General features: G+C 54.7%; 1 protein-coding gene across 1 annotated transcript; it reads right to left on the bottom strand.

Annotated features, from left to right (window-relative positions):
• Positions 1-25615, bottom strand: CUX2 (cut like homeobox 2). Its single transcript, XM_059485377.1, has 19 exons — positions 25517-25615; positions 15919-15997; positions 10876-11016; positions 10647-10761; positions 9717-9793; positions 9568-9634; positions 8840-8888; positions 8035-8139; positions 7342-7533; positions 7145-7203; positions 6800-7047; positions 5981-6616; positions 4995-5096; positions 3596-4371; positions 2978-3137; positions 2275-2544; positions 1854-2042; positions 1468-1741; positions 1-1067 (listed from the first exon to the last, which is right to left on the bottom strand). Exons 1-19 carry the CDS (start codon positions 25613-25615, stop codon positions 413-415), a joined length of 4293 nt encoding a protein of 1430 aa, XP_059341360.1. The 3' UTR covers positions 1-412.
• Between the last annotated feature and the right edge of the window lie 595 nt (positions 25616-26210).

Raw genomic sequence — 26210 nt, 5'->3', positions numbered from 1 at the left:
TTTTTTTTTTTTGTTTATTTGTTTTTAATCTCATCCAGTGGCAAACTACAAGACTTCAGTGTACATTTAATGACACGACTGCTACATCATCTTGATTTTATAGCTATCTTTAATATCAAAGCAGCTTAAGCTGTTAATAAATTCCAAAGTATCCTTTTATTAAAATATCTAAAAGAGGTCTATAAATATTTTTTGTTTTTTTGTTTTACTTTTCTAAAATTGTTCCCAGTTTTTCACATTTAAAACAAAGCCAGAGGGGTGGGGTGGATTCATAGAGAGGGGTCCCCTCTTTTTTCACGGGCGCTCCTCTTCCGTGGCGCCGGCCACTCGTCACCTCTCGGTGCACACTGCATTTATCAAAATATATATATATGTGTGGGGGTGTATATATATATTTGGGGCGTCGGGGGGCTCAGAACTCCCACTCGAGGGCCTCCTCGCGGTTGGCAGCCCGCTCCAGGCGGTGGATGATGTTGTTGAGGTTGGCCATCTTCTCGTGGCGCCGCTGCACGCTGGTGCTGAGCCGGGGGCCGGCAGCCGGTGGCAGCGCCGGCGACACCGGCCCGGCAGAGGACGGTCCTGGAGAGGCTGAGCCGGTGAGGCCGGGCGAGGAAGCTGCCGAGGGCGACGTTGGGGACACCACCAAGCTGCAGCGGGACGAGCCCGCCGAGGACTGGGAGCTGTCGGGGTGTGGCGGCGGCGGCGGTTGGGGTCCCCCAGCGGTGGCACCGGCGCGGCCTCCCCGCCGCAGGAGGCTGGGGGCAGCGGCGTGGGGGGCTGCCCCCGGCTCCTCGTGGGGAGGTCCGGTGCCTTCGGCCGCGCCGGCCGGGCTGCGTGAGTCCCGCCGGCGGCTCCAGCCGCCCGGATCGCCCTGCTCCTCCTTCACCTTCACGGGCGCAGCAGCACAGGGGGGCTCGCCCCCCACCAACACGGGTTTGTGATCCTCGGGGTCCGAGTCGGGGCTATGGGGGGCCCGGCGCCCGGGGATGGCCGTCCCGCCGCTCTGCTCCGGGTCCGTGTCATTGTCCTGTGCGCCCTCCACCAGCATCTCTCGGCGCATCCGTGACCTGCGGGACACAACCACGGAGGGGTGGCAACAACCACCCACTGCCCCATGCCACATCTCCAGCCAGTGGATGAACTGTCCACTGCAATGTCACCTAAGGATGAAACCTGTGCTGCTCCCCAGGGCTGGGCTGCTGTGGGGATGGATCCTGTGCTCCAGCAGCCTCCGTAAGGCTCTCCCCCTTCACAGAGATCCCGCTCTGGGGTGAGCAGGTGGATGTGAGCATGGAAACCACTTTAGATGCTCAACATGACTTGGTCAAGGTAGCCAACACCACCCACCAACCTGGAGACCTCCAGTGGGTCTGCACCTCTCATCTAGTGAAGAGTGACATGGAAGGCTGGAAGGGGAACAGAGACACTCTGTGTCACAGTACCCCCAAAGCCCGAGAGTGCCCATACCTGTAGTTGTGGAACCAGTTGATGACGGTGTTGGTCTTGAGGTTGAGCTGGAAGGAGAGCAGCTCGATGGTCTGCTGGGAGGGATATGGCTCCAGCTGGTAGGCTTTCTTTAGGGCTTCCTTCTCCTCCGGCGCCAGCACCACCCGCGGCTTCTTGATCTGGAGCAGGCTGAGGTCCTGCGGCGGCGCGCTGGGGCTGGCGCACTCGGAGCGCGCGCTGGGGGACTCGCTGTCCGAGCCAGCACTCATCAGCCCGTATCGGCGCTTCAGGTAGGCTGCAGGAGAGGACACCCAGCTGGCACCGCTCGCCCCGCAGCCCAGGAACCCCCCCCCAACCAGTGGGATGTGTCACCTAACCCAGCAGGGCCGTGTCACCCCGTCCCTCACCCTTCTTCTCCAGCTTCTTCATGTCGCGCAGCTTCTCCACGTTGTGGGGGTCGTTGAGCCAGAGCTGCATGCGCACGAAGGGCTCCCTCCCCTTCAGGCTCAGCTTGTGCCACGGCTTGGGCCTGGAGAGGAGATCGGACACCGAGCCCTGCGTCAGGCCCAGGATGCTCTCCCCAAACAGCCGCTGGCCTGGCGGAGGAGAAGCAGAGGTGGTTAGCGGGGTAGAGCGGTGGGACGGGCGCTGCAGTCCCCCTGCAGAGCAGGTGCACCCCATTTCCCAGCCAGCATCCTCCTGGAATTCCCATGAGCACCCACAGAGAAACATCTGGAAGGGGGGGTTGCACCTACAGGAACTGAGGTGCTGGATCCATGCAGTCTCACCAGCAGCTCCCAAAAACCTGGGCAGAGAGAGGGCCCGCACCTAAATTGTTGTCTGTCAGGACCTCCTTGACCTTCTTGGTGATGGAGTAGGTGTCCAGCTCGGGGGACATGGCGACGATCTCCTGGATGCCCATGGGGCCCTGGCTGTTGGGATACATCTTCCCGCCCAGCGCAGGCGTCGAGCGGCTCTCGGGCTGCTGGTTCTCCTTGCTGCTCTCCAAGGCCAGGGTGAGGGGCTCCTGGCAGCCCTTCTCGTGCTCAGAGGGGCTGGGGGGCGGCGAGGGGGACGGCTGGGGCTCCGCTGGGCTGGCTGTGTGACACCAGGGCACAGGGGTCAGTGGGAGGGGACGGGGCAAGGAGCAGGAAGGGCATTTGGGGGATGCTTGTGGATTTGCCCTCTAGAGGAGAGGGATACCAGCCAAGCTTCTCCAAAGTGGGAGATGATGGTGGTGGAATAATTAAAGAGAGAAAATGCCACCAATATAACACAAAAAATCCAGTTATTGCTTTACGTCAGGCACGAAGCCCAAGGTTTTTGATGTGGCTTTCCTTTTATTTTTGTTTTAAATGAAGGAGGTTGGGGATGGAAGGGACTTCCCAGGATGTGGGTGCTGGTACTGGAGTTGGCAGGGACAGTTCTTCCCATGCTGGGGTGGGAGCAGGACAAACTCCCTGGGATGCAGGGGATGGACACAGAAGTGGTGGGGACACTGATGACACATGGGGACACTGATGTCACTTACCCTGGGAGGGTGTGGGCTGCTGGCTGATCCCCTGGCCCAGCTGGTCTGTCAGCCAGAGCTGCATGCGGATGAAGGGCTCCCGACCCTTCTGTGTCAGCTTGCTCCATGGTTTGGGCCGCGACAGCATGTCACTCACACTGCCCTGGGACAGTCCCAGCACCTGGGCACCACGCAGGTGTCACCCTCTGAAGGTGGGCTGCACTCCCCCAGTGCTGGGAAGCCGCCTGCCCTCCACTCCCCTGTCAGGGGAGGGGGAGCAGGATGCCACCCACTGCCACATGCTGCCACCCGCTGCCCCACAGCATGTCTGGACCCTCTGTCCCCAGCCATGGGTGCTGATGGTGGGCCCCCCGGGATACCCAGTGGGGTGGGAGGCTGGTCCCCGAAGGGCTGGGTTGAGGGGACTGTGTGCTCTTGGTGGGAAGTGCCACAACCAGTTAGCGGTGGCCACTGGGAGACTGGGCTTGGGTCAGACCTGAGGACTCAGAGTCCTCCAAGGAGAAACAGACCAGGGAAAAGGAAGACTCTGGAAGGAGCTGGTGAAGGCCATCAATGAGCCCCAGGCTCTGGCTCATGGAGCAGAGGGGGACACCAGACCCCCCTTCTCCAGGCTGGTACCTTCTCTCCGAAGATCCTCTGGCAGATGCCGTTCTTGGCCAACTTCTCCTTGACCTGCCGGGTCAGCTCCAGCGTGTCCACCTCCCTGTACATGTACATCTCATACTGCTCTGGCGTCAGCGGTGGCACCGTGGGCTTCAGGGTCCGTGGCACGTACGTGGGGTAGTAGGACAGACGCCCACCGGCCGCCGGCTCCGCTCCAGCTCCCTCCGCCTTCATCTCCGACAGCCGCTGGGGCTCCTCATCCGCCGGCTGCGGCTCGTCCTCGTTGGTGCCGCCCTCACCGGGCTCCCCCCGCGGCCAGCCCCGGCCGTTGGCCATGCTGGAGTAGCTGGAGGAGGAGGAGGACAGCGAGGGCGACACGGAGGTGTAGGGCCGGCTGAGCAGGCTCCGCTCCGACGCCCAGTGCTGGTCGAAGTAGGAGCCGGCGTCGCCGATCTCCGACTTCACCTTGCGGATGATGCTCTGGACGAAGGCGGCGGGGGAGAGCACGGCCAGGGGCGTCTGCGGCGGCCCAGGGCTGGCCCCGCTGCCCTCCTCCTGCTTGACCAGGGCGGGGGTGATGTTCTGGCTGACGGTGCCCAGCGTGGAGCGCTCGGAGGGCACCGTGTCCCCTCCGCGCCCACCGGGCCCCGACTCCATGTCCAGCAGCGCCTGCTGCTGCGCCTGCATCTCCCGCCGCGCCTGCTCCAGGATGCTCTTGATGGCGTCCTCTGAGCTGCTGCTGCTCGCCCCGTTGGCCACTGCCTGTGATGCTGATGGTGTTTTGGGCTCCCCTGTAGAGAAAAAGGATGAGGGCAGCCCAGAGGAGCAGCAGACATCGTTTACTGTGCGGCCACAACTCAAAGTGTGGGAGGAAAGTGGTTTATTCCAATCTGGTTTGGACCAGCAGCATTCACAAAGCAATGGCGTCAACAGCCCCAACTCAAAGCCAGCTTCTTTTTTGATGATTGCAAAATAAATCCCATTACCAACAATGCGATAGACAAACATGTTTGTTTTCCCTGCCTGTTTTTTCCACCGTTGCGGTCTAATTTAATTCTCCGGGATTCTGCTTTCTCAGCAGACTACCTGTTTTAATGTATTTCATTTCTTGTAATTGACTGTGAGAGCAGCTGCTTTAATGGTTCCTTGTGCCAGATGGATCCTGAATACTCATTTAATCATCTGGTTTGGGGAAGGGGGGAGGAAAAAGAGTGCATCCAAAGTTTCTGAAAGCCCAGATCTGAACTCTGCTGCACAGGGACTCTTCCATCCCACACGGCATTTTCTTCCAACATGCCCTAAAATTCTACATGGATGTCAATGGGTGAAACACCCCCCAAAAAGCCAATTTTTGGGATGGGTGCTGCTGCCACAGGGCAGAGCAGGGATTGGCCACCCCTATGGCAGCACCTACCTCCCTTCTGCGACTCAATCTCCTTTTTTGCCTGCTCCAGGATGCTTTTGATGGCGTCGTCGGAGCCGGTCTCCGGTGTCCTGATCCGTGGCGTGATGCTACCTGATCAAAGAGGCAGGATAACAGCTTTGTCACCAGCGCTGGTTTTACAAGCTCCACTTGTATGTCAGGAAGTATTTACTGCTCCTCATGTTCAGTTATTTTTAGGGATGCTGGTTTGAAGACAAATGTCACTCCCGATTAGTCGCTACCGGAGCACAGGGAGCCCTGGTAGCCCTGGCTGCCAGCTCCTGCCTCTGGCACAGCATCTCCCACCACCTTGCTCATCCCAGCCAAGGGCACCCTCTCCCCACCAGGAGCAGAGACACGGGCACAGAAACCATGTCCCCATCCCTGGCACTGTGCCCTCCTGGCTGTGCAAGAGAAGTGTTAATGATGGATCAGATCCAGGGGATAAATCAGAGCCCTCCAGGCTTAAACCAGCAGGGGCATGAGCCATGGGTCTGCATTGTCCACTGCTGGTGCCACCATGGGGACTTGAGTGACCCGCTGCCACTGCTGAGATGTGGCCAGCAGCCACTGTCCCCAGAGATGGGAGTCACCATTCCACGACAGTGCCAACGCCGCGCCGAGGTTCCGCAGCACTAAAACTTCATTATTTTAATGAAATATTCCCCAGCACATTGATTCATACAGCACAGAACAGCCTAATGAATAATTAAATGGCACTTGTCAGAATAAATGAGTAAAGCACGTCCGGGGATGCAGTTCCACAGCCATGGGTTGCTGTTAATTGCTGCCGTTTGCCAGCGTTCATCCCACCCAGCAGCCAGCTCCATCCCAGCAGGGAAAATCCTGGGGAACAGCATCCCAGCACATCAGGCTCTGGTGAGCATCCCTGCCACAGCATGAGGCACCCCAGGGTGAACTGGGGTGCACTGGGAGGGGGACAGGACCCGTTGGCCAGGGCCACCCCAACCACTCACCTCTCTGGCGCACCTGGATAGTCCTCAGGGCCAGCACGTTCTGCTCGTCGGACAGGAACTGCTTCATCTTGATGAACGGCTCCTTGCCCTTCACCGTCAGCTTGTGCCAGGGCTTGGGCCGCGCCAAGATCTCGCTGACGGAGCCCTGGGACAGCCCCAGCACGTAGTGCCCGAAGACCCTCTGCCCAATGTTGTGCTTCAGCAGCTGCTCCTTCACCTGGAAGGCGATTTCGGCCGTGTCCAGCTGCTCCTCCTCGCCGGAGCTGCCGGCGCTGCCCTCGGAGGGCTCGCCGGGCGGGCTGGTGGCACTGGTGGCCGGCACGGGGACGGGGTGCACGGTGCTGCTTTTGGCCCCAAAGAAGGAGGAGGGGAAGGGCGGCGCCCCGCTGCTGCTCTCGCTCTTGTAGCCGGGCACAGGGAGGTGGGGGGCCTTGGGGTCCCCTGAGAGCCGCTCAGCCCCTGGGAAGGGGGACAGCGAGAAAGTCCGGGGACCATCAGGGGCCACGCCGGGGCCAGGCAGCGGCGGGAGGGGAGTGGGGGACGCGGGGTCGTCAGCTGGGGCGTGGTGAGGAGATGGGTACGGCTGCTCCATGCCCAGTGGATCCTTCCCTGACTCGTCTTCGGAGTGATCCTCCTCTAGAGATGAAGGAGAGAGAGGGAGACACACTAGAGTCCCCCTGACCACGGCTCAGGCACAGCCCTGCAGCCAAACAGCTCCTGCCTCAGTTTCCCCAGGCAACATCCCACCCCACCACAGCCGGGCCACACACATTCCCACGGATATTCCCAGCAGGATGGCACAGAATCTAACATCCCTACCAGTGCTGGCCAGCAGACTGGGCTTCTCCAGCAGGTACTTCTGGGAGGGGTAGAAAGCCTCCTTCCCCAGCAGCAGGGCCTCCTCTGCCTTGGAGATGCTCTGCAAGGAGCCAGGGCGAGATGGGGACAGGCGGCGGAGGCACCGTCGGCAGGGCTGGCTCAGCCCGGCCAGCGCCTCGGGACGCGCCACGCCACTTGCCTGGGGCAGGCTGCAGCCAGCAGAGGCCACCTTCATCGCCTTCAGGATGCTGGCAGGGAGACAAGGAGGTGACATGGTGGCTGTGTCACAGCTGTGGTGCTGGGACACCAGCGAGGAGGCAGCCATGGGCGCCGGTCAAGCCATACCTCAGCTCGGTTTTGATCTCCTCATAGTCAGCCTGTGCCTGCAGCTTCTCCTCCAGCTTCTGTGGAGCAGAGGAGGGGACTCCTTGCAGCCAGCTCCTGGTGGCCACACGGCATGGCTGGACCCATGTCCCCCACCCCTGGCATGGCAGGACCTGTGTCCCCCACCCTTGGCACGCCCCAAGCCCCCACGGGCGCACCTCGATGGCCTCGTTCTTGGCGGCCAGCTGTCCCTCCAGCTCGGCGATCTGGGTGGCAGAGGACTCCTCCAGCTCCTGCAGAGAGCTCTGGAGGTGCTGCACATCCTTCAGGAGCCGCAGGATCTCCCGGTCCTTGGCAGCCAGAGCTGCCTCCAACCTCGACCCTGAGCACATGGAATAGTTCACTTTGTCCTGCTGGGAGAGGGGACACTGTCAGCTCCCGGCCACCCAAGGTGGGGACAAGGGCCACCCTCCCCATTGGACATGTCCCTGCAGGAAGCAGGGCTCAGCTTAGTGCATTTGGGACATTGGTGACAGAGCCCTGGGGAGGGACAGACATTCCTTCTGCCCCTTAAAGGTCTCCCAGGTGCATTTCAGTGCTGTGGGGGTGCGTGTCCCCTTCTCTGTGAGAGGCTGACAGGCACAGCCAGTTCTACTGCCTCAGGGTGGAAACACTCCTCAGGCATTTTGGGTTTCCTCCCCTCAGGCATTTTGGGCTTGCTCCCAAACACAAAAAGGTGCTCCCTGCATCAGTGAGGCGCTCCCAAGTGCAGTGGGACGTTCCTGGCTGTGACAGATGCTGCTGGCCCCAAAGGATGCTGCAGGCCCCAGGGCTGTCCCTGGCCCTGAGGGGTGCTCCTGGCCCCAAGGGCTGTTCCTGAGGGGTGCTCCTGGTCCCAGGGATGCCCTCACCCCCGTGGTGCCTGTCGGGGAGCAGCAGGCCAGGCGCAGGGAGCTGTTGACGGCCGCCAGCTGCTCCCTCAAACTCTCCACTTCCCTCTGCGCCGCCTCCGCCCGCTGCAAGGGAACAGAGCAGGAATCACACCAGGCACTGCAGCTCAGCCCACCCCACACAGGGCCCAGGATCTGCCCCAGTCTCTGCCTCTCCTGAGCATCCCACTCCCACCTCCAGCATCCTCAGCCCAGCCCAGATATTTAAGTTCCCCCCATGTATTTAAGGTCCCCATGTCCTAGCACAGTTCCTGATCCCCATCCTTCAGCACTGGCTGCAGACCATCTCCAGGATATCTTTTTTCCACCCAAAAGGATGGTTTTATTTACACAAATTGTTCTTTAGACCTCTTGTATTATCCACATGCATTTATTTGTACCTACATTTTCAGAATTAAAAAACCCACTAATTAAGAGGAGTGGAGAGACCAAGAGAGATTTCAACGGAATCTACCACAGGAACAGTGTGGGTTGTGCCCTAAAACACCCATGGGAGGCTGGAGGTGACAAGTGCCAGCTCCAGCAGCCAAATGGAGCCTGGCAGAATCCCAAACACACCCTTGACCCCATACATGGGGCAGGGGGTCCCACCAAGGGGAGGAAACTGAGCCCTCCTTTGTAGGAATTCCCAATCGTGGTGCCTGTCAACCCCTTATCAGTTTTGGGGACAGACACTCAGGCCACACAGATGCTTGGGGTGCATGCAGCACCTCGAGTTCTGCAGGGCCAACCCCACCAGCCCCTGCCAAGTCAGCTCCTGGCTCACCTGGTTGGCTTTCTCAAGGTTGGTCATGATCATGGCCACTTCATCTGCCCTGAGACAGAAAACAAGAGATGTCAGAGGGTGTGGGGGCACAGACACAGCCCAGAACATGGGCAGGAGGCTGAGGGATTTTGCCTTTGCCCAGGGGGAGGAGAACTGAAGTTTCTCCTCAAAAGACTCCCGGGGAAGAACTGGGAGTAGCCGGGAGATAACAGGAGATAAGAGAACATCAACAAACATTTCCTCCCTGGTGGGTCGGAGACACCTGGTCTGGGAAAAGATCGATAAGAGAGCCCAAGGATGAGGACCCAATTAAGATCGAAGGTGAAGAAATTAATAACCAATAGGAGATGGAATACTAAGGGTTGTGTCATTTGAGATCAATGAATGTGAATTTCTGTGGGGCTTTTATGTACTAATAAATAAAGGTCTGGTACAAAACCAGGTGTGGTTTAATGATTTTCACTGCATAACCCGGGCATGAGTGGATGAAACAATTTCTGTTGCACATCCCGGCCAGAATAAAGCAACACCTTGGCTCTCCAACACTTAAAAGATGTTGTTGGAGAGTTTGTGTTTCTCTCACAATTTCGGTGACACCACAACTGAGGATGTTCCTGCAGGGGCTTGAAGCGTCTCAGCTCCTCAAGCAGCACCACAGAGACGTCCCAGTGCTGCCAAAGGTGTCTCAGCTCAGCTCTGAGCACAACCCAGCCCTGCTGGGCACTTACTTGGACGCCGCTTCCTCGTCGTATTTACAGCGCAGCTCCAGCAGCTCCGTCTGCGTGGCCTTCAGCGCTGGCAAGAGGAAGAGGAGGGTGAGCTGTGGGGTGGGGGCCAGGCCCTGCACGGTCAGCAGCCCCTGTCCCGGCCCCACTACCTGCGTGGAGCACTTTGATCTTCTCCTCTGCCTCCCCCAGCCGAGCGGCCAAGGTGACCTGAGCTTCCTGCAGGCCCCTGCGAGAGACGGGCACCAGGGATGGACAGGGGGCACCGCCGACCCCACAGCCCCCCAGAACCACACAGAGACCCCTCAGAGTCCCCTCCTCTACCCCATCACTCACTGAAGCCAGGAAACTCCCACCAGTGGATACCAGGATGTGTCCAAGCTGTGTTACCCCTCAGTAAAACATGTTTAATGTTTATTGCCCCAAGTGTAAAAAAAATTCACATTGGGTTGAAAATGGTCCCTGATCCCTGAGGCTGAAACCCCTCTGAGGGGGGCATGGCAGCCCACCCCCACCTGTAATTAACTGGAGGAGGGGGAAGCAATCAGGGCAAAGTTATTCTGCATTATTTATAGCCTGCACTTGCCAGGAACTTACTCGCAGAGATCTGCAATTTAGGCTTTAAAGATTCTTCATTTGTTTCCCTGGTGCAGCGTGTTAAGGAATAACAATGAAGGCACCAGAGTATCCGAATTAAAAGGTCATCTAATGAGGTTCACACAGTGACCTGGATTGAGCCCACTAGTCCGAGCAAAGCCATGAGCCAGGGATTCCGTGGAAGGGGACAACAGGAGGGACCTGTCCCCGCTGTGCCTGTGCCTGCTGCTTCCCCAAAACCACCCGGGATGGGGATGGACAGACAGACAGACACTGGGAGAGTCTGGTATCGAGTTTCTGAGCATGGTGTGACTGCTTCAAACTGGACAGCAAAGGGAAGGAGAAGATGGATGGATGGATGGATGGATGGATGGATGGATGGATGGATGGATGGATGGATGGATGGACATCCCCGTGCAGGAGCGAGGACAGAGCCACGCGTCCTTACAGCGCCCCAAACCCACCCCATTTGGTCTCTCACATACTTTTGCTTGTCTGCCTCATGTCTCTGCAGCGGGGTCTCTGTGCCGGGCGCTTTGGCTTTGCCGTCGGGGCCGGGCAGCGGGGGCTCAGCTGCCGGCGACCTCGCGTCCCTGCGCTCTGCGGGGACACAGGCACACACACACGGCTGCGGAGGGGACACAGCGGTGGCCAGGGGGCAATCCTGGCCCCGCATGCCAGGGATGCTCCCAGGGGCTGCCCCTGTCCCGGTACCTTTGGTGCTGCCGAGCTCCGGGTGCTTCTTCCAGGGCCGGCTGAGATCCTTGAGGGGCGGCGGCGGCTCCGGCTCGAGGCGCTGCAGCTGCTGCAGCCGATCCTCCAGGCTCCGGGCAGCCTCCAGCACAGGAGCGGGGTCTGTGGGGTGTGGGATGGGCGGTGAGAGGCAGGGATGGTCCTGCACAGGCCCTCTCCCACCTCCCCGTGCCGTGGGGACACCCCAGATCCTGCGTTACCCAAAGCTATGGGGACAACACACCAGGTCCTGCCTTGCCAAAAGCCATGGGGGGACACGCCAGGTCCTGCCTTTCTAGGAGCTGTGGGGATATCCTGAGTTCTGCCATTCCAGGAGCCATGGGGATGCACCAGGTCCTGCCTTTCCAGGAACCGTGGGGATATCCTGAATTCTGTCATCCAGGAGCCATGGGGACATGCCCCGAGTTCTTCCTTTCTAGGAGCTGTGGGGACATGCCACCTCCTTCCATTCCAGGTGCCATAGGGACATGCCAAGTCCTGCTTTTCTAGCAGCCATGGGGACATCCTGCCATTCCAGGTGCCATGGGGACACACCCCAAGTCCTTCTTTTCTAGGAGCCATGGGGATATTCTGAATTCTGCCTTTCTAGGAGCCATGAGGACATGCCACCTCCTTCCATTCCAGGTGCCATAGGGACATGCCAAGTCCTGCTTTTCTAGCAGCCATGGGGACATCCTGCCATTCCAGGTGCCATGGGGACACCACCCTAGTCCTGCCTTTCTAGGAGCCATGGGGACATGCCAAGTCCTACTTTTCCTGCAGCCATGTGGGCATCCTGTCATTCCAGGTGCCATGGGAACACCCCCTGAGTCCTGCCCTTCTAGGAGCCATGGGGACACGCCAGGTCCCGCCTTTCCAGGAGCCGTGGGGACACACCAAGTCCCTCTTTTCCAGCAGCCATGGGGACATCCTGCCATCCCAGGAGCCACAGGAACATCCCTGCCTTTCCCCGCCAGCCCCGCGACACGGAGGGACGGGCTGGGGACATGGGGACATCACCTCCCCGGGCACGGTGGCTCCTGCAGGGCTGCTTTGGGCACAGACAATGGAGGTTTGTGCCGAGGTAAGCAGGTGCATCCGGAGCCGTCCGTCTTCCCTCTGTCAGCATTACACCATCATTAGCTGGTGTCTGCTCAGCGGGGTGTGCCATTATGTCTCCCAGGGCTGATGTAATTATACATTGACATAATTAACCCAGCAAGCCCATTAAGCAGGCCAGCTAAAAATTCATCTATAATTATTTGTTGTGTGCATGCTAATGAGTCCATCTGCACTGCCATTGTACAACATGAACAAATTAATTTACAAGTCTGGGTTTTTTAATAAGTTCAAGAAAATGCCTCCTATTGAGCCAGGTTAATGTAGGTTTGGGGGATTTTTTTTTTTTTTTTTTTTTTTTTAAAATGGAAAAGAAGAGGAGAGAAAATAGATTTGAATTCTCCAGGGTCAAAAAGTTAGGCAAACAGGGAAGTGGGGTGGAGTTGGGCATGCTACTGTACGGCACGTGGCAGGCATCCAAGGGTAAAAGATAATAACAGTGGGTGGTGGAAAAAAATTCCAACAACTGGCTGCCTCCACTCAGAACGGGACACAGAGCAGCTCTGCTGCTTGGCAAGCCCCTGGCTGAGATGGAAGAGGGATGAAGGAGGTCAAACATGGGATTTGGGGGTCAAACACAGCACCAGATGATTTTGGGGGTGAACCCGCCCAGGAGATGCAAGATTTGGTCCATGCCCATGTGGATGCTCCTTGCAAACAAGAAATGCCAAGGCTGTGCTCCTCCAAATGGGATTTGTGTGTCTGTCTGTCCCATTGCTGCCATCCCACAGCATCACACCCCACAGCATCCCCCCAGGATTAGTGCCTGCCAGACCAGAGCATCCTCCACAGGGAATGTTATCCCTTTTTTCTGCTGGACATCACAAGTGAATGGATGGAATAAGAGGTTTGTGCCAGGATTCTGGCCACAGGGATCCAGAGGCATGAGTGCTGTCAGCTTTGTCACTGAAACAGGGACGTGGCTCCAGCTGGGACCCTGCTGGGGATGCTCACAGCATCCTTCAGCTCCTGGTGTGTCTCACTCAGCTCAGCATTCCCCAGGCTGGTTCCCCACCCAGGGGTGTGGGGTGGCAGTGATGCAGCACAGCCCCAGCCAGCCTGGATGCTCCCACAGCCATTAATAACTCCATAACGACATGAGTGGAGATAAGGATATGGATAATTAAACCCTGCACTCCGGGGGCTGCTGGGATCCCCCCTGTCCCCCCCAGCCCTGGGGGTGCTGGCAGGAGGCTCCGTGCCAGCCTGTGAGCTGCCTCCATGGAGATAAACACTGGGACAGGCCCTGTTTGATACAGACCAGCAGCTCCTCCTGCCTCCAAGATGAGAAATAATATGGGAAAAACGGGTCTGAGTGATAAAGCACCAGGGATTTTCCTTGGGTCAGCATTTTCCTTCCCATGAGCTGCAGCTCTCCGTGTGCTGTTCCCTGTTTGGAGCTGCCAGCCTGGGATGAAATGGTGGGAACAGAGCTTTGGGAAGGGAAGAACAAACCTTTACAACAGCCAGGGCAGTGCAGATGCCAAATTCCGGACTGGAATAACTGCACTGAGCTAATGCCACACTGCCCACCCACTGGGAAACACCATCCTCAGCTGTGGGGCTGGCTCTGCCACCACCTGTGAGATATTGGGGTGTAATCCCTTCCTCCATGGATCACATCTTCCACTGGGACAGGTTAGACCTGACACTGGCCAGCAGCACAGATGGGTGACACGAGGGACACGTGTGCCTAAACAGGATCTGAGGGCATCACTCTGGGGCCATGGTGCAGGCAGCTCCCCTGGGAAACAAGTGTGTCCCTGCCCTGGCACGCTGATCTATCCCTCCATACCCTCACCCATTATATATGCAGTTTTTATATATATTAATTAAATAAATAAATAAATACAAATATAAGTGCCACCACTAGCTGGCGTCATTGGCCACCCTTTAGTGGCACCAGCAGCGCTGCAGCAGGATCACAGAATCACAAAATACCCTGAGCTGGAAGGGACCACAAGGATCCAGGAGTCCAAGCCCTGGCCCTGCACAGACACCCCAACATTCCCACCCTGTGCGTTCCTCAGAGTGTTGTCCAAGTGTTCCCAGAGCTCTGGCAGCCTCAGGGCTGTGCCCATTCCCTGGGGAACATTCTCTCTGGGGGAGAACTTTTCCCTGATATCCAACCAAAAACTCCCTGACACAGCTCCAGCCATTCCCTGGGTGCTGCCCCTGCTCACTGAGATTGGAGCTGTCCCTGCACTGCCCCTCCTGAGGATGCTGTGGGTTGGGATGAAGGCTCTGCTCAGTTTCCTCTTTTCCGCATTGAACAAACCAAGTGCCCCCAGCTGCTCCTCAAATGACTCCTCCTCCAGACCCTTCTCCATGGCACTCCTTTGGTGGCTCACTAACAGGGACAGGGGCAGTTCTGAGTGCTCCTCACCTTCTCCTGAGCAGACGAGCACCTGTATCCCCGGGGATCACCAGCTAATCCCGGTGCCAGGGCCATTCTACCCAGCCCACCTTCCATGCTGCTGCTGCTGCCTGGCCCCAGGAGGAGCACAGGTCACCCTTGGTGCACCCATGGGACACCCACAGCACCTCCATAGTGCTGTCACCTCTCCTCTGCCACCCCATCCCAACCTGCTCCAACACATCCAGCAGCGCCCTACGAATCCCTCCACGAGTCAAAGTCAGCCTTAAATCAAATCATCCCCAACAACAATGACATTAATTATGCTTTTAACACATTTTACTGCTTCCCCCCCTTCCCTTCACGCCACATCTGTGTGAACAATATCCAAAAGATTTACGGTTTTCTCCCGTAATTACAGACACACAGCCAGCTCACTTATCAAAATACTTGCTGAGCAATCAGGCTCCGTTACAGTCTCTGCCAGAGATTTGTGTTGACAGCAGCCATTCAAAGCAAAAAATGTCGAATCAGGACTTATGTGGCGCTTGGAAAGTATTCACAAAGAGTTTGCCTGTCGAGAGACATGTGGACATGGAACAGACGGGGATGAACCGCGGGAGGGAGGATTTGGGGTGCAGGAGAGGAGCCAGAGATGCTGTGGAGAGCAGGGAGAGGAGAAGGAGGAGTGCAGAGAGCACAGGGAAGGAGTTTTGGGGCGTGCATGTGTGTGTGCATCCATGTGCAGGCGGGAGGAGCCGGTGGGTGAGTGCGGGGAGGTGGGGAGGGAAGATAACTGGGTTCTGCAAGCCGAGCTGACATTTGGTTCTCGTAGCACAGGAGAAAATTTAATGAGGACAAAAATATGTCTCCCTAATTCCCCTAAGAAATCATTAAAACATTTTGTTATTCCTAAATGTCTGGAAAATGAATTAGTGGCCCTGCAGGAGCTTTTCCGCGCGTTTCCAGCCGTTTGCAGCTCTCAGCCCCCGACGTGCCCGGGGACGCTCCGTGCCTGGCGCACACCAAATCCCCCAAAGTGGGGAGCAGCAGGAGGAGGCTCCCAGCTCCTCACCCATCCCTAGGACCAGCTCTGCCAACACAAACCGCAGGGCTGCCCCGTGCCTCAGTTTCCCCCACCCAGGACGGGGTGACAGAGGAAGGATGTCCCCGTGGCTCGTGCTGCGAGCCGGAGCTCGGCCGTTTCGCTCAACTTACCGTCAAACAGACAAGTGGGAATAGCCGCAGTGTTACTACACGGGCTGAGCAAATGTATTCCTTTCCTAATGTCAAGATGCATTTGGCTCAGGGGCTGAAACACAGCGATGGCAAAAGCTGCTTCCTCTCCTCTCTTCGGCTGGGATCTCCAGAGCACCATGCGCCGGCCGCGGTGGGCGACGCCAGCCGTGCCAGGGACGGTGCCAGCAGTGCCGGGGACGGTGCCAGCCGCGCCAGGGATGGTGCCAGGGATGGTGCCACGGTCCTCGCTGGCTCCTCGGGGCACTGGCACGCGACTCGTTAGGCAGCCAGGTCGCCACCGCGCTGCTTACCTGGAGCTCCGAGCAATTGCGCGCAAACGCTCAGGAAAGCCGTCTCAGCCTCCTTGCTGCTCTTACTAAGTGCAATCACCTGCGGGGAGAGGGATAAAGGGGTCAGGGATGGGCTTGGAGGGAGGAACCGGCCGAGCTGGTGGGATCAGCACCACCGCAGCCACACACGGGTCCCCCCGGCGCGGCTCCGTGCCCCACGCAGCCGTCGCTGCCTGTGGCCAAACTCCTCGTGCTGCTGCCATGTCACGTCGCCCTAAATCATTGATGTGCTCTGAGTAAATGAAAATTATAATTTAATGTCGGCGCTTAAATAAGGAATAAAGAAGCGCGCCCGCTGTTGTGCCCGCCGGGCCGGATCCGGCGCGCGGCCTCGCCCGGAGCCCTGCCAGGCTGGTGCTGGGGGTGGAGGGGATGCTCACATTGGGAATGGGACATCTTCTCCTGTCCCTGTCCCCCTTGGCTGTTGGGGTACCAGGGTGCTGGTGACCCTCACGCCAGCCACATCCCAATAACCCAACAACGTTAATCTGCTGTGTGTTCCCATCCAACATTTATGAGCATGAATCATTTACTCCCTTTAATTTTTCAAGGCACAATGACACCTCAGGGCAGGGGCTGCTGCCCACCAGGTCATCGTGGTTACCCCTCACATCCAGCCCCACCTGGAGTGGACGGGATGGGGCAGCAGAGGGACACGAGGGCACAAGCATCAGGGATGGAAGTGACCCATTCCCAGCTGGAAAGAGCCAAATTGGGCACTCACACCAGCCAGCGATGGAGGAAGAGGTGCCCACCCAGCAGATACACTGTTATGACAGGGAAATAATCAATTAAATTGCTCTTATGCCACCGATGGGTTAATTATGAAACAAAGCCTGAACTTTGGGCCTCAGTCTGATGGCATCTCCCACACTGGAGCATTTCCCCCTCCTGTGTGCCAGCAGAGCTCCTGGCTCACCCCTGCAGCCCAGATTGCCATGGCTTGTCATTGCAACCCAAAGCAAACGGCTCATTTGTAATCCAGCAGCCACCTGAGCAAGCCGCCTTCTCCTCCGGAGCTCGCAGGCACTGGAGCACAAAGATCATTTTTCTATTGTTAAAATTGTATAAGCCAGGCTTTTTATAGCAGCTCGTACACAAACCCACTTTCTCAGCACCGCGGCTCCAGCAGAGGAGGAATTTGGGGGCTTTTCTTTGGCGTTCTGCAAAAATGCTTGGCTTCAGGGTGCTTTAAAACAATAATAGTGAAGAGGGGAAAGGAGGGAGGAGGCAGCCAGGAGCCAGCACTGCCTGTGTGCTGGGGCAGGACAGATCCATGCCTGATGAATCTGCCAGTGGGGTGAGCCCTGGTGGGGCATTTGTAGGGATGTGGCACCCGCCCGGTGTGACCTCCCCATTCCCAAACCCTTTGGAATGCACAGGAGGTGGAGCAGGAGCAGATATGGGGCCATGAGGATGCCTGGATCTCTCCCAGCTGCTCTGAAGAGCTGCATCTCCCCTGAGCTGGTATCAACCAAAGGATGCAAGGCAAAAATCCAGCCCAAATGTTCTCCATTCCCTCTCCATCACCCCGTGTCTGTCCCTGTGCACCCCCAATCAATGCCAAACCAAACCAACTCCAAACCAAGCTGTTTGCACTGCATCTCCTCCCTCAAGTCACATCTCAGAGACAAAGCATTTTCCAAGGGGAACCCTTCCCTCTCCTCAGCAATCCCTGTGGAGGTCTGAGCACCCCCATTGAGGGATGGGAAGGGGCCTGCAGCATCCCCTGTGCTGGGCCCCAGCACATTCCAGCCCATGTCAGTGCCAGGGCACCACCAGTGCGAGCAACTGGCACGTGCTGAGCCAGACACCCACTCCGCTCTTCCACAGTCCCACTAAACTTGTAGGAAATGTCAGCAGAAAAAAAGATATTTAACATTTTCAGTGATCTTTTCCAGATGGGGGATAATTTACTCAAATGCCAGGGGGAGATTCTTGCTGGAGCAGCTCTGAGTCCCACACAGGGATGGCTCAGCCAACACCGAAACTGCTGTAATTCCTCACACAGAGCTGAATAAACACCTGGAAAAAGCTCACATCAGCCCTAAAATCAAGGTATTATAATAAAACACCTAAATTCTCACTTTCTTGAGGCAGAACCAAACCCTGCATCCACATCCAAAAAAGCAACACCTGAAAACATGCTGAAAAGAGGAGGAAATGGCTAAAAGTGGGGGAGCTGGGTTCAGTTCAGGATGGCATCGCTCCCGTTCTCCCCATCACCACGATGCCCATGAGTGACACAAACCCAGTGCCCACTCTGAGCAAGCTCTGCCTGTGCATGAAACACCCAGGTACTCTTAATTCCCATTTTTCCCCCTGCACAGCACCCGTGGGCTCAAGGTGAGGCTCGGCACGGGATCGCCGCCGTCTGATAAATTACATTTCCGCGCCGGGTCCTTTTCATGGCTGGTGACTTTCCAGCAAAGCAATTATCACTGCAGAATGCGTAATAGCCTAATTAATTACTATTGTCAGGCTGGCCTCTGTGCCATGATTATACCTTCCGAAGCCAACTTTTTAAACATTTGGAAGCAGAAATATTATTATAATTGAGTGACAAAAATGGTAAAACTCCCCCGGCGCTCGGAGCGTCTGAGCATCCCCGCTCCAGAGGCGCGGGATCTGCGGAGAGTTTATTCTTGCATCCACCAGATCAAGTGCAGGATAAGTAGTGGGTTATTTCCATCTAAATACTGGTGGCAGTAAACCACAAATGAGCTCTTTTTCAGCGTGGAGGAACAGCTGTCGGGGGAGAAAGCGGCAGCAGAGACCCCAAATGTTGAAGAAAAGTGATGAAAAAGAAATTAATTCAAGGCTTCGCTGTTTTTTTCTTGGGTGTTTTTTTTTTTTTGCTGATGTGTAAAGAAGTTGGGGAGAGAGAGAGAGGGTGGCAAGGAGGGGGAGGTTGGGAAGGAGGCAAAGTCCTGGGAGAGCTCTGGGTGATGGGGCTGGACCACCACGAGGAGCCAGACACACGTTGGGGTCTTTTGGTGCCTGAGTGTCCAAACAACCCCTTAAATCCACCACAAGTGTGCGCAGAGCCCTTGTGCACCCACAGATTCATCCCACGCCCCCACAGACCCATCACAGACACACACCAACCCCTCACACACATCCACAGACCCATCAAACACTCACAGACCCATCACACCCCCCACAAACCCACTGCACACCCACCCAAACCCATCACACCCACCCAGATCCCACAGCATCCCCCCACTCCCACCATTCCCCCAAAGGCAGGAGCAGCTCCCAAGATTTTCACAAGGCCAAAAAGCAATTCATGTCAAAAAGATCAATAATATAAAAATAAAGCCTGAGAATTCTAGTTAAAGGGAACATCACAGAAATATGTTGTTCACGTCCATGATTCGGAGATTAAAAAAAGAAAAGAGGGGGGGAAAGAAGAATCAATAAAAGTTCTTTAGATGATGTTATTTCTAATGAGAAATACACCAAGACTGCTGCAAATAACTGCTTAACGGAGGAAAAAAAATGCATTAATAATTTACTTTCTAAAGCGCGGGATCCCGAATGAGAGAAAATTGCTGCTGGTTCTTAATTTTGTTGTAATATTGCCTGACAAGTTCAGTGATGTTTTGGCAAAGTTCTCAGGAGCAGAGACGGAGAATACTCAGTTCATTAGGTTATTTTTCCTCTCTTTTTTCCCACATCATCCTGACCCTGCTGCCTCTGGGAGAAGCTGCCCAAGCTCTTTCCTTCCTGTGCACCACAGGATTTTTTGGGTTGAGCACCCACACCAGCAACAGGGAAAATATTTCCAGCTTATCCACCCTCCCCACCATAACCTAATCCATGTTTTTTCACTGACTGTTCGAGCTGGTTCTTTCCTTCTTTTTTTTTTTTTTTTTTTTTTTTCTCCTCCATTCTTTTTCCCTGAATTTACTTTTTAGTGCATTTGCTGACAGTTGGCAGCTCTGAACCATCTGCCACCACCACAAATCTCAAAAATCAAAGTTTTCAGCACCCAACCCAACGAGGAACAGGCTGATTTCTGACCACCACCAGGAAAAGGTGCCACCTGGGCAGGTTAATTCCCAGCAAGGATTTCTTGCAATGCCCCCATAATTACTTTTCATGAAAAATATTTTCCTGGAAATTTACGCTTGTGAAAAAATATTTTCTTGCAAAAATAGGGAAAATTGTGAGGCTGACAGCAGTGGGCCAGGTTGGTGTGGGATACAGGCAGGGATGCTCAGGCTCTGCATCCTTGGCATGGATTAAGGGGGTGATGAGGGGGTTCCCACTGATCCCCAGATTTGGGATGCAGCCAGGCTGGCCCCGCACCCCAAGGATTGCAAAGTTTCACCTCCCACTTAGCAGAACAAAACTTTTAATTTAGATGTTTTCATCTATCTATCAGAGTAAAAAAAAAATAAGTTTAAAATAATGACTGTAATAAATGAAGGTAATTAATTGTAGTTTGTTCCTTTACTGTCTAGTCAGCTTAATTTTACCTTTTCATCTAATAATGAGAAAATAATTTTTGTGCTCTGAGGGTTAATGATATGTAACTGCAAGAGCTGCTAATTGCATGTTGCAAACTATTCATCAAAATCCCCATCTGCGCTACTTGATTATGTTTGCTAAATTATTGCTTTGAATTATCTTTCATAAAGCAACTTTTGTAATTAGCAGGGCTTTCGCTCTGCTCTTTTCTCCGGCACAAGGATATTCAAACTTTGTCCCTCTCAAGCTGTTGCCATTAAACTGCTTTTGGGGAGAGAAAGGAGCTGCCCTTTAGTTGAAGAGGGGGGAAAAAATAAAAGCTGGGTTTATCCTCTGTGGTTACAACTTCTTCTTCTGGTCCTGCTACTCCTTCCTCGAGGAAAAAAAATTGTGTAAGGGCCTAAATATTTAGGAGATGTATTCAGGAATAGGAGAGAGAAAGGGCCTAACAAGCCCATCCACACCCCTCCAGGTTAATATTTAAAAATTATTTTTTCCCCTTTTTTCCTTGCCATTTAGAGGAAGAAGCAGAGAGGGAATGTTTGCCACACTTATTTTATGGGGTGATGCACTTGGCTGTCCCTGCTTAATATTCATGGGGAGAGAGGAAAAGTGGGGTTTGAGGGGGAAATATATGGGATAAATTTGAAAAATAGGAAAAAAGGCAAAAAAAAGGAAAAAAAGAGGGGGAAATGGAAAAAAGAAGAAAAAAGAGGAGGAAAGGGAGAAAAAGGTAAAAGCGGGAAAAGTGAGGAAACATGGAACAAAGAGGGGAAAAGAGGGAGAAAAGAAAAAGGAAGAAACGGAAAAGAGGAAAAAGCATAAAGAGAGAAAAGAGAGAAAATAAGAAAAAGATGAAAAGGAGGAAAAAGGAAAAATATTTGAGAAGAAAAGGAAAATAGAGAAGGATTAAAGGGAAGGGGGAAAATGATAGGGGAAAAGGAAGCGGAAAAAGGGAAGAGAAAAAAGGGAAGGGAAAAGAGGGAAGGGAAAAGAGGGGAGAAAGGGGGAAAAGGGGAAAAACAGAGTCCTGATCCCCCTTAACCCTGGCTCCAGGAGCAGCAGCACCTCACTTGTATCCACCCTGCACCGCCTGGCACCAAAGCAGCCCAGAAACCCAACCTCAAGGCAGCAGAATACATTTTTTGGGCTAAAACCCCCCCAAAACCTCCTGTGGAAAAACTCCCTGGTGGGAGGAAGGAAGGTGGCAGGGCTGGGTTTGCAGCTGCTGCTGGGCTGGGAATTGCATCCTGTGCTCCCTGACACCCCCATAAATCCGGAGCCACTTGGGCGGAGGGGCCGGCTGGGCTTCCCGAAGGACATTGCTCACGTCCCCGGAGCGGATCTAATGAAGACTATTGGAAAAAATGCAGTATTTAAGAGACTGAAAATGTATTCCTATTGTTATCACTCTCTTTTTATGTGTTTATGCACAGTGCATCGGAATGAATCAATACTGGATTGCTCTATAAATAAATGAGCATATCAGTAAACCCAGTAATAAAATGAAGTGATGAAAAATATGGAATCAGCCACATTTGTGTAAATCCACTTATTGTTTACTTTAATATTTTCCTATGCAGCTCCGTAGCTCCGAAGAGACAGATTTAAAACCAGGTAATGCTCAGCAGATGACAGATCCTAATGTGCCACTGCTGGCGAGCTCGGAACACCAGCAGCTCTCCAGGGGTTTCCATCCAAGCACATAAGAGGAGCAGGGGAGGCAGCCCCTGAAGAAAACACTGAATTGCCAGGGAGAAAAGAGGGTGTCCTGAAGTGCCATGCATCAAGGACCAAAGCCAAGGCTCACGTGGATGTGGAGCACCTGGGGCGGGATGGAGAAGCCTCCCCTGGCAGCATGGTGGGCTGGGACCATGTTGTCCCACGCCAGTGGCTTGGTTCCTCCTCAGATCCCCCACTGCAAGCTCATCCTGGGATCCTGGATGTGCCACAGCCCCTCCACAGCATTTCCCAGTTACATCGAGGCACTTCCCAGGCATGGCATCTCACTGCGCTTCCTGGTCGTGCTTTGGCAACTCCTGAAAACGTCATGGCATCTCCAAACCACACCTGGCCATCTCCAAACCACACCTGGCATCTCCAAACCACACCTGGAATCTCCTGGCCACACCCTGGCACGTCCCAGACACACCTTGGCCCCTTCTGGCACCTCCCAGCACTGGTGGCTCCTTGCCCTGCCTGGAAGCTCTGTCCACTCTGTCCTTCCCAGGGCTCTCCCCATTTCAACCCCCCAAGAGCCAGCAGGCTGGGAAAGGCCTGGGATCATGCCCAGGAGCGTGGGTGGCAAGGGCAGGTCCTGATCCTGTTGCCCAGCTCTCCTCTGAGCATTCCCCACAACGCTGCCAGTTTTCCCTCCCACCCAGCCAGGCTGGTAGAAACACCCCTCCCCACACAGCCTCCAAGAAAAGCTATTTTAGAGTTGCTCTTTTTTTTTTTTCCTCCCCACCCTTTCTCATCTTTTTTTAATTCATTTTTTTTCTAACAAACAACCCATCTCCCCCCATCTGGGCTGCGAGCTGGGTGCCAGCAGCTCCGCGCCAGGCGCTCAACGTTTGCTTTTTATAAACGCCTCGAAACCCAAAATTCCCTCCCGCGCTGCTGGGATGCTTCCAGGTGGATACTGCGTCCAGCAGGATGCTGCACCCCCCTCAAGGAGCCCCTTTCCTACAGCTCTGCCCACCCAACAGAGCCACCAGAGGTGGCAAGAGCCAGAAATCCCCAAACCTCAAGGTTAGGGGCTAAAAATTGCCTTTGTGGCCATTTAACTTCCCTTTTGTTAGTCACTCACATCTACAGCTCCCAAAAATCTCATTGCTGGGGAGGAAAATCCGCTGTCCTGCCGAGTTAATTCCCTAACAGCAGATCTCCTGAACCTCAGGTGCATTTTTTCCTAAATTCCCAACTGAGTTCAATTAAATGTTTATGAGACTCTGTGCTTTCCCCCCACCACCCTGCCAGCACCATGAAGCTCCTTCTGGAACAAAACTAAAACAAAAGGTGGACAAAAACAACAAGAAAAATAGGGGGAAAATAAAATAAAGGGGGTTTAGGAGGGCTGGAGTCTGAATTTAAGGAATACAATTCCCCTGGACCAGTTCTGCTCGGTGTCGCGCTGGCGGTATCGACAAGGGGGTTCACATGAATAATTGAAGGAATTCTGTATTCCCCGCAAAAAGAAAAGGCAAGCCGAGAGGGCTGTTGAGATAATCAGGAGCTTGCTAATCAATATTCTCAGCCCCAGCCTCCTCCTCGCTTCTCCAAAAGGAGCAGTGCCATAAGCTCATCAGTAACTGTAAAAAAAACATCGCACTCCGAGTGTCAAAATAGTCAAGCACAGCATATTGTATTGCCAGATTTCCCTCCCGGTCCACCTCGGTGCCAGATTCCATCCATCAGCAGGGAGGGAAGCCGTCCAAAGATGACTTACTTACGCTTAAGTGTTCATAAATAAGGTTTTTAAGATATAGATGGCTTTTTAATTTTGGTGGAATGTAGGGGAAAAAAATAAAATCGAATTAAAAAAAATCACGGGGTGGATGCGGTGGGAAGAGATCTCTTGGGTGCTGCCTGGTAAATTCCACAGCCCAGGGGATGTCCTGGTCCTTGTCCAGCTTGTACCAGGGTGAAAACAGCCGGAAAAAATTTAGGTTGGCACCATAAACTGTGGCAAAAGCTTTGTCTGGTGGGGAGATATGGCAAGAGGACGTATTCCCGCTATGGAAACCTCATTAGACGGACTCTAATTACTGCCCTGCAGTCAGGGGGGAAGAGACAGGCACCATAAAAATCTGGGCGGGGGGGGGTGGCTATTAATTGCTTTTTGATAAATTGGGGGCTGAGGTGCTGCTGGCCGAGGTCAGGAGGTGCCTGCCTGAGGCTCAGCTGTGCCCCAGGCTCTGGCTGCTGGTGATTCAATCCCATCCTGCTCCCAAAACGGGCATTTTTGGGGCAAATTTGGTTTGTGGCGGAAGGAGCCGCCTCCCTCTTTACCAGCAGCTGGTCCTGGCCTGAAGAACTTGCAGTTTGCTCCATTTTCACGTCCCAGCAAAACCTCAAAACTCCCATGAAACCAGCCCTGCACCCCAGCATCATGGGGATTTAAGCTGCCTGAATCACAAGGGATTTGGCTCTTTCCTCTCTGGCATCACCAAAACCCACCTGGCAGTGCCATGATGGGATGTGGGGCAGGACACGGGGCACAGGGGGCCAGCAGCCCCCTCTGGCCATCCATCACCCCCTTCCCTCTATGTAAATCCCTGATGCCAAAGATGTATGGAGCCAATTACCAGGGGTCACTGCTGGGTGGAAAATTCAGACAACGAAGCTCCCGGTCTCCGATGAATTTGCGCGAGATTGCAAGTTACTGCCTTTTATTGGACAATATAAATATTTCACTGTTATATAAAAAAATATTGGCGAGAAAGCAGATAAAGCCGGGTCCTGTGTGTATACAGAGAAGCAGGGAGTGAAAAACGGCCGTCAGCAGGTTTTTAACAGCCTCTGGTGCAGCACAGGAACGGCTGCAGAGGGGCTGGATGGCCACGGTGGCACCACAGGACTGGGGCATCTCAGGGACCCCCCAAGGATACAGTGGGAATGGGAATGGTGCTGGAATGAGCCCAGACACACAGCAGGGTGGTCAAAGGGGTTCTGTCCTGAGCCAGCAGAGAGCAACACACAGGATGAAGAAGCAGACACAGAAACCTTGGAGGCTCAGCGCCATTCCCAAGAAATGGATTTGTCCCCAAAGCTGTGCCTACCACAGAAGATGCCCATGAAGGCTGGGGCAGGAACATATAGATGAATCCCAAATGCATTTTCCTAAGTCTTTCCCAATTTGTCCTTCTGCAATCCCCATCTGCAGATCCCGTGCCAGCACAGGACACCCTAATTTCATGCTCACCAACACATCAGCACATTCTGTGTGACAATGAAACCAGAGGAGAGAAAAAAATAAAAAGCCTATAGGAATCAATACCTCTTTCTCTCTTTCCCTATATTTTATTAAAAACTTTAGCATCAATATTAATGTTTAAATCCCCACCAAGCTGAGTTTAATTACCTGTAAACTGCATCCACAGCTACGTGGACTTTGCTCCTCGCTGCAGTAAATACAGCTGAGAAGGAGCAGTGCCAACACCTCTGAGCATCCCTTTCCCATTCCTGCAGGAGGGGATGAATCCAGCACCCCCCACCCTCAGCAGCATGTGCAGAGGGGATGGTGGGTGATGGAGCCAGAGCCACGACCCCATCTGAGCATGGATGGAGCTGAAAGGAGAAAGGGGGAGAGAAGGGAAAAATTGAGATCCCGGGAAGAAAATGATGCGTAAATATAAAATATCTGGGACTCTCACTGCCGAAAGGAATCTGCTTCCAGCCACTACATGAATCACACTGGGGGGGGACGAGGGAGAGGCAGTTGAATGGAGTCCATTAGTGGCTGAGGACGATGAATAACTCGCAGGCAGCAGAAGCCGCTCCGGAACGCGGCGAGGGCACGGAGGGCTGGGAGCTGCCAGGGAAACCAAGAGGGACTGGAGCAGATCCCCCTGAACCCCCACCAGCAGCCACCTCCTCCCTTTGCCTGCTGTGCCAGGAAAGAGGAATACATGCTTGTTGTGCGTTCCCAACTGCTCCCGCCACATCTTGAACCCTGGCATCCATGGGCACACAGCAAATGGCACAGCAGCCAAGGGAGCAGGGATTGGTCCCCACTGGTGCCACTGGTCACCCCAGGGCCATCCCAGGGCCACCAG

The sequence above is a fragment of the Ammospiza nelsoni genome, chromosome 18, assembly GCF_027579445.1.
Source record: "Ammospiza nelsoni isolate bAmmNel1 chromosome 18, bAmmNel1.pri, whole genome shotgun sequence".
Lineage (NCBI taxonomy): Eukaryota > Metazoa > Chordata > Aves > Passeriformes > Passerellidae > Ammospiza > Ammospiza nelsoni.
This window is presented reverse-complemented; position numbering and strand designations above follow the sequence as displayed.

Bases quoted from the DNA above. Each gene is read 5' to 3' on its own strand.
- CUX2 (XM_059485377.1), bottom strand. From the start codon at position 25,615: ATGGGAAAGGGATGCTCAGAGGTGTTGGCACTGCTCCTTCTCAGCTGT. The intron at 8,889-9,567 runs GTAAGTGCCCAG...TTTCTGTCTCAG, and splicing joins GACGAGGAAGCGGCGTCCAA to GGCAGATGAAGTGGCCATGA. The intron at 7,534-8,034 runs GTGAGGGCATCC...CTCTCCCAGCAG, and splicing joins CCCCGACAGGCACCACGGGG to GACAAAGTGAACTATTCCAT.